The sequence below is a fragment of the Cebus imitator genome, unplaced genomic scaffold (assembly GCF_001604975.1).
Source record: "Cebus imitator isolate Cc_AM_T3 unplaced genomic scaffold, Cebus_imitator-1.0 Scaffold129, whole genome shotgun sequence".
In the NCBI taxonomy this organism is placed as follows: domain Eukaryota; kingdom Metazoa; phylum Chordata; class Mammalia; order Primates; family Cebidae; genus Cebus; species Cebus imitator.
The window spans coordinates 3,532,831-3,549,130 of NW_016107444.1; the positions used below are offsets into that span (position 1 = coordinate 3,532,831).

Below are 16,300 nucleotides of genomic sequence, written 5' to 3' on the forward strand. Positions count from 1 at the left end.
AAAAAAAAAAAAAAAAAAAAAAAAAAAAGAAAAGAAAAGAAAAAAATATTCTTCATTGGTACAGGTGTAATAATTCAAACATAGTTAGGTTTTTTCCGAAGAATTTTTACCTTTTGTGATACATGCCGAAATATGGGGATGAAATGACACATCTGCATTTTGCTTTGTGGTGAGCAAGTGGAAGACTGTCCAGATGAAATATTAAGTCAATCATTGTTGAAGCTGGGAGACAGTTCCATGAGTTTCAATATATATTTTCTCTACTTTTATTTATATTTGAAATGTTTATACTGAAAACCTTTTGTTAAAGTAGGCCCTGGCTTACTTTTTTCACAATTGTCATTCATTCCCTCTAGAGGTTGCAAGTAGACTGTCAGTGTGACCACACAGGACTTAGCACATCCAACTGTTTCCAACCCCCTGCCAAACCCCAATAATTTTCAAAGCCAATTTGTTTTTCATTTAAAAGTTTTATTACTGTTGGTTCCTGGAAATGCTGACAGATGCTGACTGCTTGCTTTTCAGGCTCTGGAATCTCCAGCTATGGAAATAACCCCCAAGATGTCCCCAAAGCCTTTGAGGATTGTATGCAAAAAGTCAAGGGGCAGGTTCCATCCCACCTCCACGGGTCCACCCCTATTCACCTGGGAGCCACGGCTGGGATGCGCCTGCTGAGGTAAAGGCTAAGTGCCACAACGCAGCCCATTGACCAAAATAGCCGAGAATGTGCTGAACCTTGCCAAGGATGTAACTCTATTTCTCGGAACAACCCTTGCCCCCCAAAAAGAAGCCCATATTCTGCCATAAATTTGGGCTTTAAAGGTTGGAAAACTTTTAATCTTTATTTTAATACCCAGAAAGAAACAGTTCTAAATTGTTTCCCTCTCCCTTGGTGATTTTACTGAGAACTCTGAAAAAGAGAGAGGTGATATGAAATCTGCTCATGGGGTAGAACTCTAGTTCTTTGGAAAGGTAGTTGTTTTGACACTTGGTATTTTGACACCTGTGAACAACCAGCTAAATTTGGTAGTAAGTACAACCCATAGCTATGTAGCTTTTGCTCATCTACAAAATACCACTGAAATCTGCTTTAAAACAATGGCATTTCTGCACCTCAGAGCAGTCAAAGCTTTTGGAGTTGTTATGAAAGAAGCATCTCATTTCACTCACTCAATTAGTTCCTTCTAAATTTATAGTCATGGCTTTTAGCCCAAATGCATTGTTTTTGAATGCCTTTTCTCTTTTTTTCTCCGTTATAGCATTTCCTTGACCTTAATATTTTTTAAAAACTTTCCAAAAACAAACATCAAACTTAAATCTACTCACAATAGAGGCTACTCCAAATATTGGCATAAAGTTTTATCACAAGAAGACAACACTCATTCTGCTTCAAAGGCACTTTATCTACAATTCCGAGTATGCAAAATTATCTACGTATGGGCATTAAGAAAATATAAAAAGAACAAGCAGCCAGGCATGGTGGCTCATGCCTGTAATCCCAGCACTTTGGGAGATCATGAGGTCAGAAGTTCAAGACCAGCCTGGCCAACATGGTGAAACCCCATCTCTACTAAAAATACAAACATTAGCTGGGTGTGGTGCTGGGCACCTGTAATCCCAGCTACTTTGGAGGCTGAGGCAGGAGAATCACTTGAACCTGGGAGGCAGAGGTTGCGGTGAGCCGAGGTACCACTGCACTCTACCCTGGGCAACAGAGTGAGACTCCATCTCAAAAAAGAACAAACAGAGCTACTTTAACATGATCATTAAAAGAAATCATGAAGTGCTCTCCGTTAGACTGGGCCTTTTCCTTACAGTCTCATAATTCTTGTTTCCAGTCTGATTTCCTGGTTGACCGCATTAAATGTGAAAGGAAGTCAGATTTCTTTTCTCACTCTTCGAACCTGCAGTGTATTTCTAAATTATTTAGTTCAGTGTAATAGAAATGATCTAAAAACTCCTTCCTTTTGCGTTTTATTTCTTATAAAAACGGTTCTTCCAACAAGGCAGGAGCTGAAACCACATAATCTCAGAGAGCACAGCAAGGCAGCCCCTTTACAGGCTAGTAATTCCATGGACCTAAAATTCTCATCTGCTGTAGTGGATGCTTCCTTAACACGACACGTGTAGAGCTGCTTACAGAAAAGCCAGCAGCAGGATGTGCTCACGAGGTTTTCAACTTGGAGACTGAATGCTTAGGGCTTAGTTTGTGAAATCCTTCTGCTTTCACTCTATTCAATTCACATTTTCAGGCTGAATTTCCCATTTCAGAATATATTAGGAAGCTGTTTACTCTCCCTGGGGCTTGACTTCCAGTAACAAGTTTCAGAACAGGACCTGAGCAATACCAACAATATGAATGGGAAAAGTTACTACAATCAGGGAGGAATATTGGTGCAGTTCTATTAAATGTCTGTAAAAGTTACTCTAAAATATCTTTGTTTTACCAGTAGGGTTTGCACATACGCAGACTTCGTGGTTGAACAGGCTCTGAATTTTTCTTGGTTGCTTCCCACCCCCCCCCCCGTCTTTCAGTGAAAAATTATTAAAAGGCTCTGCAATTTATAGCTCATGACAAAAACCCTGGAACAGAAAGCTTACCCCTTAGGAAAAAAGTGAATGTCTCCTTTGAATAAATTAAGTACTAACTCTTTCTTGTAAAACTGTTTTCTGATGGTGATCTATTTCTTCTGAGGAACTAGCTGATATTTTAATTACTAGACAAGTAAAATAGAAAAGAAAACAATGAGGATTGGCTGGGATGAGAACCGATGAAACTGGGAAAACTCTGAATTATTTTCCAAGCAGTGAGAATCAGCCACTGAACTGGGATGGATTCTGCTTGCAGCCCTGCGCTTTCTTCTTCCTGAGCCAAGAGTCAGCCAGGGCCCCTCACTTTCTTAACCCATGGATGAAAGAGGAAATAATCTCCCAGGCGAGCTTTCTTTCATAGGGTAAAATGGCAGCAGATGGACACCATAGCACTCTGTCACCAGGGGCATAATGCTGTGTCGCCACTCATCCGTGGGTCAGCACACGCACGGTTCTCCAGTCCAGTGGCAGCCATGATGACTGTCACATCCCTTCATGCTGAAGCCCTCCCAAAGAGTGAAGCAGAGACAGCTGAAAACTCAATGTTCTTCCTTTCCCCCTTCCTACTAAGCTCCCTTTCCTTCTGGTCAGATGAGGGTTCTTCATATGGTGCCTCCAAGAGATAATTTATGCCACTCTTATGCCTTCATCAATCTCCCTTCCTCTGCTGATCTGAGACAGAGCAATGGCAGTTAAATAGGAGGCTCTTTGAATACAGGAACAGATGATTTGGGTGGGGAGAACAAATCATACTTTTACTGAAAGCGATTTTCCTGCTTGGCAGTTTGACAGGTAACAAGTGCATCCTGCCTTCACGGTTGCTCCAGAAGTCTTCAACTTACAAAAGGGATTGTGGTGTACAGCACACATCTGGAAAATCATTCATCCCTGCCAGCAGGGAGATGGGGAAGTTTGCATTTGCACCTGAGTGAGACTACGCATTTTAAGACTTTTATTGTGTGGGCACTCAGACTTTTTTGTTCTGTGCCTTGCATAGGTTGCAGAATGAAACAGCAGCTAATGAAGTCCTTGAAAGCATCCAAAACTACTTCGAGTCCCAGCCCTTTGACTTTAGGGGTGCTCAAATCATTTCTGGGCAAGAGGAAGGGGTATATGGATGGATTACAGCCAACTATTTAATGGGAAATTTCCTGGAGGTGTGTGGAAACAAATGCATGGTTTTTAATCTTACTGTTTGTCCTATCCCTTGTGAGTGCCAGCCTAAGTGGAGGCACATCCCATCAGGGACATCTGTCCTGTATCATTCCTATCAGGTAATGCATTAGGGAAATACCTATGAGACAATAGCTAAGAAAAGACATATATACCTGGAGAGAAAACATGGTCATAAACAGGACTAAATGCTTGGGAGGTGGGGAATCTCATCCCTTTACTAGCTTGTAAGAAATTGAAGAGGGTGGGATCTAAATTTAACAGTAGACTATGGGTCTTTGGGAGGGCAGTTGAAGAATAACCCTTCAGACAGGCTCCATGGCCATCTGAAATTTACAAAGCCTGCAGGAAGTCTGTATCGCTGAGGTCCCAGACACAGAAGGAACTCTTCACTGTGTTCCCAGCTCTTCCCACAGTCCAGTCCCTGCACTCCCTGCTCCCTTGGTGCAGAGGAAAGTTGACTCCAAGAGGCAACTGCCATGTTACAGGAGTTACCCAGAGTATATCCAGCCCAAGACCTATTTTGTTCCCTTCAAATACATTTTGTTTTAAAATGATTACCAATAATTAACATTTGGTAAATTTCATATAAAAATCCAAACTTCTAGCTTCTCCTGACCTCCTAACTCCTCCCCAAAATTGGAGGATGTGGTTACAGTAGACTCACATTCCTGGATGGTAATGGGGACAGAGTGTGTAATTCGCGGATTCTCCAGTTTGCCACAGACCCCACCACTCCCTATTATAAACCTAATCTACTTCACTCATTTATTACTTACCTTTGTTACCTGCCCAGCCCCTGTAGCCATTTAAATTCACCACCCCTGAAAGAAAAGGAGAGAATTGGCCCCAAATGCTCCCTCTGTCCTGCTTGTTAGCAATAGGAGATGAGGCTTGGGTGGAAAACTCTGGGCAAAAGTAGATGGTGCCTTTGGCCTTCTTTCTCACTTCCTTTTCCCACTGTGCAGAAGAACCTTTGGCACATGTGGGTGCACCCACATGGAGTGGAAACTATAGGTGCCCTGGACTTAGGTGGAGCCTCCACCCAAATATCCTTCGTGGCGGGAGAGAAGGTGGACCTGAACACCAGTGACATCATGCAGGTGTCCCTGTATGGCTACGTGTACACGCTCTACACACACAGCTTCCAGTGCTATGGCCGGAATGAGGCTGAGAAGAAGTTTCTGGCAATGCTCCTGCAGGTACTTGAGTGGGGGGTAGGGGGTGGCAGGTGTTCTCTTAAGGGTTGGAGCTGAGGGGAAAATGCCCTGCCTTCTGGGGTCTGTCTTCTCCACTTCGATTGAAAGGTAGATGGAAATAACAGCATTTTCCAATTTACTCCCGAGGGTCCAAGTCCCTTTCCTCTCTCTCTCTTTCTTCCCCTCCCTCTCCCTCTCATGTTAGCCACTTCCAGTGAATTTGAGTAAGAAGTTTAGGGAAGTTCCAGAGCTTCACATGTTTTGCAAATGACTCAAGACCTGGAATCCCTTTATGGACACAAACTGTTTTAAACCAGAAGCTAAATAAGCCTGAGAATTTTCAGCCTCCCCTGGGTGTAGACAAAATAATATTAGTGGTCATAAGAGAAATACATGCTCAAGGGGAGGAGGGCCGAGCCCTCCCCAGGCTCAGCCTCCTTTTAGATGGGTCTATATTAGGCAGGCTTGATACCCTTTATATGGTGGAGCTTTAGAGCACATTCCATCATGTTGGCCAGTAATTTGTTTGGTAAATGTTCCAGGACCCAGCAGGCTACTTCAGGCATCGGCTAGCAAGCTGCTGCTAATACTAAACTCAGCATTATGCAGTGTGTGTTCCTGAGGGCACTAACTCCATAGATGAGACCCCAGACCCAAACTCCAGTGCTCAGGGGACATCAATCTTAGCCATGGATGGGTGGCTGAGAGGAAGAGGAGGGGCCTTGACTACCTAGAGGGGTATGAGGAAATCAGAAGCCGCAGATCCTGGCTTCTTATGGGACTCAAAGGCAGGGGACTAGGGTGTGTTAGCCTGTGAACACAATGGACACAACATGAGTAGGTTAACCTACATTCCCCCAGCCTACTCTGATTACTGAAGACAGAGCAGACTCCGTCCTGGAGAGGAGGTGAGGGGATCACAAAAGTGCATCTTCAGCAGTATTCACGACTTCAGACCCCTGCATTTGCCCAGTGTTCATGCAGGGTGGGTTGTGAGAACTCAGCTGCCGGTTATGGCCCCTCCCCCAAACCTCTCCCGAATCCTCCCAGAAAAGGCTGAGGCCCCAGGACACATCCATGCGACATTTATTGCCAGGAGAGTCTGAGTACTGCCTGGAAAGGACAGACATGAGAACGCTGCAGACAACCCTCTGCTGCCCTTCTGTATTAGTCCGTTCTCACAGTGCTATAAAGAAACACTTGAAACTGGGTGATCTATAAAGAAAAGAGGTTTGTTTAATTGGCTCATGGTTCTGTGAGCTGTATAGGCTTCTGCTTCTAGGCAGGTCTCAGGAAACTTACAGTAGCAGGCGAAGGGGCAGTAAGCACATCTTACATGCAAGAGCAGGAGGAAGACACAGCGTGAAGGGGGAGGTGCCACACGCTTTTAAACAGCCAGATCTCGTGAGAACTCACTCACTGTCACGAGAACAGCAAGGAAGAAATCCGCCCCCCATGACCCAGTCACGTCCCACCAGGCCCCTCCTGCAACACTGGGATGTCACCTTCCAAGGCTCCCACCCTAACTTCCACCTCCCTCCCCCAGGCAGCCAAAGCAAACCCCACAGGTAACACAATCAGCCCCCCCGGCAGGGGTCTCAATACTTACCCCTCATCCCCACTTGCTCATTAAAGTAGTTCAACCACATGCTTCTTTCTTTCTGGGAGAGAAGCTCTGGGAAACCCTCTTTTCTCCAGCTCCTTTTACTGCTAGCAGTGTGTAATATCCTTTCCTCTAGCTCTGACCCTCGCAGGGGCAGAATGTGGAGGCTCAAGTGAAATCCTCCTTTTACTAGGGCGACTGAAGGTCAGGGAAACTAACCTTTTAAATTTGACTGGCCCTGCGGAATGTGTGTGTTTCTGTCTGTCTGCGTGTGACTGTGTGTTTAGGTACTTATACAGTGTTTCCTAAAGAATGATTATGTATCCAGCCATCCACAGAAAAGAAGGAAATATTTCACCTTTCTGAGGTCTGATTTAGGCTGGAGAATGCCAGTCTCCAAATGTGAGCCCAGCACTGGGGGTGGAGGAGTGAGCACTTAGCCTCTCACAGTCAGCTCTCAGGGACAGGGACACGTGTCTTCAATTTGCCTGGTAACCTCTAGATGCCTGATAGGGTGGCTCTGCCCTCAGAGGCTTCTGACTCAGCCAAAAGGAGAGATTCAGATGAGATGAGGATTACTGACAAATGCATGTCAAGACCTGCCTGACCAACAGTTTCGTAGGTCAAATATGTTTTGCCAAGCCCTGACTTAGAAGGTTCATACAAACTACTGCATCGTAAACACTGAGTGAGTAAATTCCATCAGTGTGGATCTTGTTTCCTCATCTGTAATATAAGGAACTATGTAATGTGGTGAGAATGACAGCTGGATATGCACTTTGCAAGTTACTTTCTTATTAAGTCTCCAGTCACCTTAGAGCTGAAGTCTTACTCTGACAACAGGTTAGATATTAGGGATATGCATTCACTTTCTTTCTTTCCCTTTTTAAGTAGGAATTTTTTCTGCTGTTTTTAATGTCATATATGTTCAGTGAAAAACATTGAGAAGATACACACCAAAAAATATAAAGGATTTCTTAAAAACAGAATTAACAACCATTAACATACTATTCATTTTATTCCTTTTTTAAATGTATGAATGTGTACAAACTTGGCTTCATATGGTCTATAGAATTTTATATTTAGCTTTTATTTTACCTAACCATATGTTATGGTCAATTTCCTGTGTTGTTAATATCTTTTTAAAATATGAGTTATGAGTACATAATATTCCAAGTACCATAACTTAAAAAGAAAAATAAATGACCATTTCATTATAGAAGAAAGTACATTCTTATTGTAAAAATGTAAAACCATACAAAGAGTGTTAAAGTCAAAAGGAAAGAGCCTCCCCCCAATCCCATTTACTAAATGCCATCACTGGTTGAAGAAAAAGCTTTTTTTTTTTTTTTTTTGAGACAGAGTCTTGCCCTTCACCCAGGCTGGAGTACAATGATACAATCTCGGTTTGCTGCAACCTCCACCTCCCTGTTCAAGCAGTTCTCCTGCCTCAGCCTCCCAAGTAGCTGGGACTACAGCTGTGTGCCACCATGCCTGGCTAATGTTTGTATTTTTAGTAGAGATGGGGTTTCAGCATGTTGGCCAGGCTGGTCTCAAACTCCTAACCTAAAATGATCTGCCTGCCTCAGCCTCCTAAAGTGCTGGGATTACAAGTGTGAGCTGTCACACCCTGCCAAGAAAAAAGATTTTCCTGTCGGGGAAGCAGAGTGCCTTGGTGGCTTAAGTTGAACATAGTTCAAATCCAGTTCCTTAGAAAACAGAGTTCATAAATTGAATCAACAACATGTAGGACTTCAGCATAAAATAGAGTATTTTGCACCTGTAGATTAAAGATTGAATAGTTATATGGAAAAAGTAAAGCCAAGTCTCTTTCTGAGTCTTTACATCAAAAAAAAATTGCAAATGGACAAAAGATTTATATGTGACAAGGATACTTGTCTGTAATGGCAAAATGATTGGGAACCACCTCAATGTTCATCTAGAGGATATTTCTTAAATAAAGTATGGTTTATGTGTACAGTGGAATACTATGCAGCCACTAAAAAGAACAGGCCATTCTATAAGTACAATGAATGGAAGGATCTCAAAGATATGTTTTTAAGTGAGAAATGCAATGGGTAGAATGGAGTTGTAAAGTGCTATCATTTATGGCTTAAAAAAAAGCATGGGAGAAAAAAATGTATATTTGCATGTGCATGTGAGACACAAAAACTGGCAGTAGTGATTGTTTCCAGAGGGAGGCCTGATGGCTGCAAGTCGATGAGAAGGAGACTTCACTTTTGTATGTTTATTTGTACCTTTTGGATTGTTTTACTAGGTGGATAGGTGATATTCTACTTAAAATGCTACATTAAAGATATCTGTTTTCTCGCCAAAGTGCGGTTCATAAAACCTGGCTCATAGGGCTATCAAAGAGCTGGATAGACAACATGAGGGACCGCCTAGTACTACACCTGGCACAAGGTAACCGTCACACACACACTTTTTCCTGCCCTTACTTGAATTATCTGCACAACCTATGATCAAGGACATGCTGACACAGAATAGCATTTTTTGTTTCTCTCTTGGCATTTGAGGGTAGTGATAGTGAGCATCTGCAAACGGGAAATACTTGGCTTTCCACGAAAGAGTGGTTTCTAACACCTCGCTCTTATACCTACAGAATTCTCCTGCCAAAACCCCTCTCACCAATCCCTGCTACCCTCGGGACTATAGCACCAGCTTCACCATGGGCCATGTATTTGACAGCCTGTGCACTGCGGACCAGAGGCCGGAACGTTATAACCCCGATGATATCATCACTTTTGAAGGAACTGGGGACGCATCACTATGTAATGCAAAGGTGGCTTCCCTATTTGACTTCAAAGCTTGCCGTGATCAAGAAACCTGTTCCTTTGATGGGGTTTATCAGCCAAAGATTAAAGGGCCATTTGTGGTAAGAGCAAAACCTTCTGAAAGACTCCTTTCTTTTCCTGTTGAATATTTATTCCACACTTTGCTGTTTCTCCTCTGCTGACCTGTTAGCCACCTTCTTACTCCTCACCCATAAACCTTTCTATTAAACCCCATTCTGAAAACTAATTTCCTTCTGTGTTACTTATTTCCAGGCTTTTGCAGGATTCTACTACACAGCCAGTGCTTTAAATCTTTCAGGTAGCTTTTCCCTGGACACCTTCAACTCCAGCACCTGGAATTTCTGCTCACAGAATTGGAGTGAGGTCAGTATTTAAAGAGAAAGGCTCAATGTCAGCACAAAAAAAAAAAACAGTATGGAAGTATGGCAGAATCTATTTCATGTGTGTATATTCCGAATTTAGCCTTTATGCCCTTCTACTTCCAGCACAGCTGTAAAATAAAGAAGGAACCTACCCCACACCTGTAGTGTGAATTAATGTTATAACTACATACACAATGGTTAGAATAATATTTGGCATATAATAAGCACTCAATGAGTTTAAAGATTAGTATATTGTGATATTATATAGGGATATTTTAATAAGTATATTGCATGATTGTATGATTGTATTATAAAACAATTTTTATTATGAAGTTCTGGGTGATAAGATTCTTTAAAATATGAGTTTTAATCCAAGATGTTTATTTTAAAACATACGTGCTTGCCCTGCCTCTCAGATGTTTTAAACCTCCTTTCAGCTCCCACTCCTGCTCCCCAAATTTGATGAGGTATACGCCCGCTCTTACTGCTTCTCAGCCAACTATATCTACCACTTGTTTGTGAATGGTTACAAATTCACAGAGGAGACCTGGCCCCAAATACAATTTAAAAAAGAAGTAAGTCACAGCACAAATCATTTTCTCTTCTTCTTCCCAACAGAGAGGTTTGTATGTATGTATGTATGTAGAACAAATGTAGACGGGAAGAGGGTATTGACGAGTCATACTCACTGGGTGAAACCTGATCAGGCTGATCCCTTGTGAGTTTCCCAGAAGAGATGGTGGAGAATTTAGAGGAGTTGCTCACGGGTGTCCATCCTCCTGGAAAAGGCTGGAAGCCAGCGGCCAGCGGACTGGGCGGTCCTGGAGGGCAGAGGCTTGTCTCAGTATCTTCATATTCCCAGCACACAGCACCAGGGCTGGAGCCTTGAAGGTGCTTAGTCAATGTTTGTTGAATTCATAAATGAATGTGTTAAGGATATGTGACTTTTCATCCTGAAAAAAAATCTTTAAATGTAACAATTTTTTTAAAGAGGATAGTAACTAATTCTTCTCCATTTTAGGCCTATGTCAGAGTAAGATACAGGCCTTAGAGCCTGACGGATTTGCATTAGTGTTAAATAAACATTTTTTCCTTGAATGAACCTGAAGTCATTATATTTACTAACAAAGATTTGAGGGATAGGGAAGATATTCTTAGTTCAGTGTTTTTATATCTATAAATATATATGTTTTTATTATTTAATAGATATTATTTATATATATGTGTGCATATATATATATATATATGCACACATATATATGTGTGTATATATATGATGGTCAAGTGACCAGAATGGTCCAAAGCTGAAATCACAGCTGTCACCTGGTGACCAGTGAAAGAACCTTCATACCTTGTTTCCAGGCAGGGTTCAGCTTTGTGAATATGTTCAGCTAGCGGTATATTCCCCAGGTTCCAGAGAATTTTCTCATTTCCGGAAGAGCTGATATGAAGCCTGAAGGATGCCTGGAGTCAGCCTGTTCAATACCAGCTTCAGCAATATTAGATTAAACCAACCAATATCCTGCATTAGGCCTGTGACTATCTACTTTTCTGTAAATAAAATTGAGTCATCTACAAAAAAATAAGGCTATCTGGAGACACAAGGACTGTTGGTAGCATGTACTTGCTAAACTTTGCTTCTAATGAATCTAATTACCAGTAAAGTTTATTATAAGATGGAGAATGACTTTCCATTTGAATACCAGTTTGAACTGACATAATATTCCAAGTTAAAAGTTCCTCTCTTTAATTGTAAAGAATTTTATATCCAGCCAAATTAGTATGTGAAATTAATATGTGAAGGTATAAAAAGACTTAAGAAGATTTGCTGCACAAAGACTTATATTGAAAATATTTTTGGTGGAAGTAATAAAATAAGAGAAACAAATCCAGGAGATGTTACAAAAACATAGGAAGTAAGAATAAATGATGCTGTGACTTAAAATTTATATTAAAAAGGCTGGGCACTGTGGCTCACACCTGTAATCCCAGCACTTTGGGAAGCTGAAGCAAGTGGATCACCTGAGGTCAGGAGTTCAAGACCAGCCTGACCAACATGGTAAAACCCTGTCTCTACTAAAACACAAAAATTAGCTAATCGTGGTGGTGCCTGCCTGTAATCCCAGCTACTCAAGAAGCTGAGGCAGGAGAATCGCTTGAACCTGGAAGGCAGAGGTTGCAGTGAGCCGAGATATTGCCATTGCACTCCAGCCTGGGCTGCAGAGCAAGACCCAGTCTCCAAAAAAAGAAGAAAAAAAGTGTATTTAAAAATACAGAAAATTAACACTAAAGAAAAGTATAAAAGAAAAATCCATTTATATGACCCAAGTGTAGAAAATACCCAACATGATAGGGGTGCAGTAAGGAGTTATAAGATACAAGGACATAAGAGTAACCTAAAATTCTCCTTGTTAAAGGGAACGCATAGATATCCTCTTTTACTTATTTATTTTTTTGATATGGAGTTTCTTGCTCCGTAGCCCAGGCTAGAGTGCAATGGCATGGTCTCGGCTCACTGCAAGTACATCCCCTGGGTTCAAGTAATTCTTCTCCCTTAGCCTCCCAAGTAGCTGGTATTACAGGCACCTGCCATCATACCTGATTAATTTTTGTATTTTTGTAGAGACGGGGTTTCCCCATGTTGGCCAGGCTGGTCTTGAACTCCTGACCTCAGGTGATCTACCCACCTTGGCCTTCCAAAGTGCCAGGATTACAGGAGTGAGCCACTATGCTCAGCCACAGATACCATTTTTAAGGCAGGAAGGGAGAAAAAAATGTATAGAAAAATAGCCCCTAAGTATCAAACACTACCCTGAAGAAAGCTGGTGTAACTGTCTAATATCTGGCAAAGCAGTCATTAAGACAAAGAGCTTCATTCTAGACAAGTGGGTTACAACATAATGATAAAATGTTCAAGATGGCAAAAGTAAAACATTTATACATCTAATGAAACACCCTAAAAACATGTAAAGAAAAATGGTTAGAACTACCAGAAGACACTGATAGTCGGCTTCCCATTTGGGCTGATTTCTTGTTCCTGGAAACCGGCCCTGGGATCAGTAAACCACTCATTAGCCTCCTTCTCGAGCCACAAACACTCCTGTACTCCTGGACAACAGCAGCACTTTCAATGTTATTAACTGTGCCTTCTTCAATCTTGGCTGGGATAAGATTGTGAGGATTTGTTCTTTTGACTATTTCTTCTGCAGTGCTGGGGGTGAGATTCCCCAAGCCTTTGTGGCTATGGCGTGGTGTCTTAACTTGGGCAAGTCCTCTGACCTCCTTGGGCCACAATTTCCCATGGGAGCTTTGTGAGGTTGATAGTGGTGTGCCTTGAGTATGAGCCTTGCCCTGAGAACTGCGCCATCTTCTCTACTCCACAGGTGGGGAACAGCAGCATTGCCTGGTCTCTTGGCTACATGCTCAGCCTGACCAACCAGATCCCAGCTGAAAGCCCTCTGATCCGTCTGCCCATAGAACCACCTATCTTTGTGGGCATCCTCGCCTTCTTCACAGCGGCAGCCTTGCTGTGCCTGGCATTTCTTGCATACCTGTGCTCAGCATCCAGAAAAAAGAGGCGCTCTGAGCATGCCTTTGACCAAGCTGTGGATTCCGAGTGAGCCTCCAAAGCAGTTCCTGGAACCCAGTGGCTGCTGAGAACCAGCGTGCATGGCACCAGGCAATGCAGGTGAAGTGGCTGCCTTCAGGAGATACAACTAACTAAAATCAAACACTTAGGTCACGTGCCTCTCAAATACTGATTTCTGCCAAAGGAGTCCTTTGGCTATTCTGTGCATAGTGCTCTTCAGAGACCTCACTACCTGCGTGCGGATCTATTGGGGAACAGAGAAGAGACAGGCCACCAAGGTCAGGCTCTTTATTCTAAGTCCCCCAGAGGAAGAGTAAGTTGAGAATGTATCAGTTTAATGTTGAAGAATTGACCTCAGGGCTCAGTTTCCATTTCCCTCCCTCAGTATTCTTCCTGGGAAGATACCCAGTAAGCATTTGGCCCGATCAGCTATCTCGTTTTATAGTTTTTTTTTCCCATTGGTCTTTAAGACTTTTGTAGCAATCTTGTAAGCAGTGAACCCCCTTAGATTATTAGAATATAGTATCTGGGGGAGATTTCTTTCCCTCAGGGAAGTGGCCACAACCAGGCTTCTGTCATGCAGGTGGATCCCGAAGTACAGAGACACAAAAAAGTTTTCCCAGAAAATGACAGACCATTCTCCAAGTGGAATTCCCACTCAGGGCTCTGGTCGCTAGATTGCAACCTGTGTGTTTGTCACCATCCTCATTGCACCATCGTATTGCTCTGCCCTCCATAAAAACACATTTACGCCTAGCAAAGACACTGCATCCCAGATTTTACTGCCTTTGCTAGGCTTTTGTTTGGCAAAGGGCTGCCTTTCCACTGCTGTCATGGTGTGTGTGTTTTTGTCACCATTCCCACAAGTACACTTGATGTTCCCACACAGAACGTCCTACTCTGTGAGTTACTAGCCAATTACTTTCCCAGATCATAGACCTCTCTGCATAGAAGTTATAGGTATTAACTTTGGGGAAAGAAAAGAAAGCTGCAGGAATATTTATCTCCAAAGTCAAATGAGAAAGAACTCTAGCAAATCCAATGGCTACAAACTAAAAATCAACATTATTTCATATTGCTGTTTGTTAGCTGAATATGGAATAAAGAACTATTATTTTATTTTGACTTGCAGTGTGTGTGTGTGTGTGTGTGTATGTGTTCACTTGCACATGGTACTCTTTCTCCTACGCACCCTAGGTGATATTTATGAGATAATTTTTTTCCTAGTGAATTAAGAAAACCATTTATTAATGTCACCTTTATTCCAGAGAGTTCAAAGTGCCTTCACTTCAATAAACCTTTGACTGCTTGAGATTATTGAATCAAACACTTCTGTACCTTATCTGAAATCCTAAGCCTCTGCGAGGCCACACCCTGACACTCAGATCTTGATTCTCATCCGGAATGGCTACTCCCATCCCAGACTGTGCCTTTGCTCACACCATCCTCCTCACTGTAGAGTAGATCTTCCTCCCACCCATCCAAATCATGCATGTTTCTCAAGGTCCGGTTCTCACTCTACATCTTCCACAAAGCTTTCCTTGCACATGCACACGATGCTCTGTCTTCTGGACCACCTTTTAAAAACCAGCCACATAAGTCCCGGTATTGTTATTCATCTTGGTGTATGTGTACAGCTTATTTCTAAAAGAGACAGTAGGCTACTTAAGGGCAAGGCCTATTGTATATCACTCCTCATTCATTCAACAAACATCTAAAAACACCTATTATGGCTTGATACCTTTCAGGTGTGATTTTGGATTTGGACATATGCTATGAACATGGTATTTATTCATATTTGTTGATTGAAGTAGTTTCCATGAGTGTATAAGAAACGGGCAATAAACTACAGAGATATCAGGGAAAAAATAACATCCAGAATCACCAAGAGTTTGCAAGAAAAAAACATGTCTGTGCAGGAAAGAGAGCCAAAGCCCCATGAAGCCAATTCCTCTTCAACATTTCTAACTCATTTGGGAAGTTAGAATAAGCTGAGGAAGTACTTCAGGTTTTCTGACAAACACTGAAGAATTTTTTACCAGTGCAGTAGCTTACACCTGTAATCTCAGCTCTTTGGGAGTAGCTGAGGCAGATGGGATTGCTTAAGCCCAGGAGTTTGAGAGCAGCCACGGAAATATTGGCGAAACCTCAGGGAAACCTATTCTTTCCAAAAAATACAAAAATTAGGAGTTGTGGGCACACTTGGAGTCCCAGCTACTTGGAAGGTTGAGGTAGGAGAATCATCTGAGCCTGGGAGGTGGAGGTTGGAGTGAGCCAAGATCATGCCACTGCACTCCAGCCTGGGTAACAGAGCAAGACTCAATATCTCTCTCTCTCTCTCTCTCTCTCACACACACACACACACACACACACACACACACACACACACACAAGAATTTTTATAGATAGACCACTGTGAAATCTGCAGTTCAAGTAGCATATTTAGTTACTGGTGCTGTGATGAACACAATTCTCCTTTGCCTTCTGGTGTTACTCCAATTATGTGGTTACATTGTCACATGGCAAAAGGATTTGCAGATGTAATTACAAATCAGTTGACCTTAAAATGGAGAGCTTATCCCCATTACATGAGATCTTTAAAGGCAGAGCATTTTCTCCAGAAGAGGAAGTCAGAGATTCAAAGCAGGAGAAGGATTCCACGAGCCACTGCCAGCTTGAGGATGGAGGGGGGCATGTGCAAAGGCCCTAAGTGCAACCTCTAGAAACTAACAGCAATCCCTGGCTGGCATCAGCAAAAACCAGGAATCTTGGTCCTACAGCTTCAAGGAGCTGGATTCTGCCAATAACCTGAATGAACTTGGAAGTATGTTTCTCCCCCAGAGCCTTCAGATAAGAGTCCAGGCCAGATCATATCTTGATTTCAGCCTTGTGAGACCCTAAGTGGAGAACCCAGTTGAGCCCACCCTGGCTTCTGACCTACAAAACTACAAAGTAACAAGAACATG

General features: G+C 42.4%; 1 protein-coding gene across 5 annotated transcripts in view; it reads left to right on the forward strand.

Moving 5' to 3' along the window:
- Positions 1-14,465, forward strand: part of ENTPD3 (ectonucleoside triphosphate diphosphohydrolase 3) — a 38,024-nt gene extending 23,559 nt beyond the window's left edge. The window contains exons 5-11 of one of the 5 annotated variants that reach the window (XR_001828793.2): positions 526-676; positions 3,590-3,749; positions 4,734-4,967; positions 9,191-9,463; positions 9,682-9,746; positions 10,183-10,320; positions 13,129-13,567. Coding sequence is in view for 3 of the 5 variants with exons in the window: in XM_017540950.2 (XP_017396439.1) it covers positions 526-676; positions 3,590-3,749; positions 4,734-4,967; positions 9,191-9,463; positions 9,636-9,746; positions 10,183-10,320; positions 13,129-13,365 (1,304 nt within the window). In the remaining 2 variants the exon portion in view is untranslated. Of the gene's footprint in view, positions 1-525; positions 677-3,589; positions 3,750-4,733; positions 4,968-9,190; positions 9,464-9,635; positions 9,747-10,182; positions 10,321-11,180; positions 11,731-13,128 lie in introns of those variants that run through there. The other 4 variants (XR_001828794.2, XM_017540950.2, XM_017540949.2 and 1 more) reach the window with 4 other exon arrangements.
- The last annotated feature ends 1,835 nt before the right edge of the window (positions 14,466-16,300 follow it).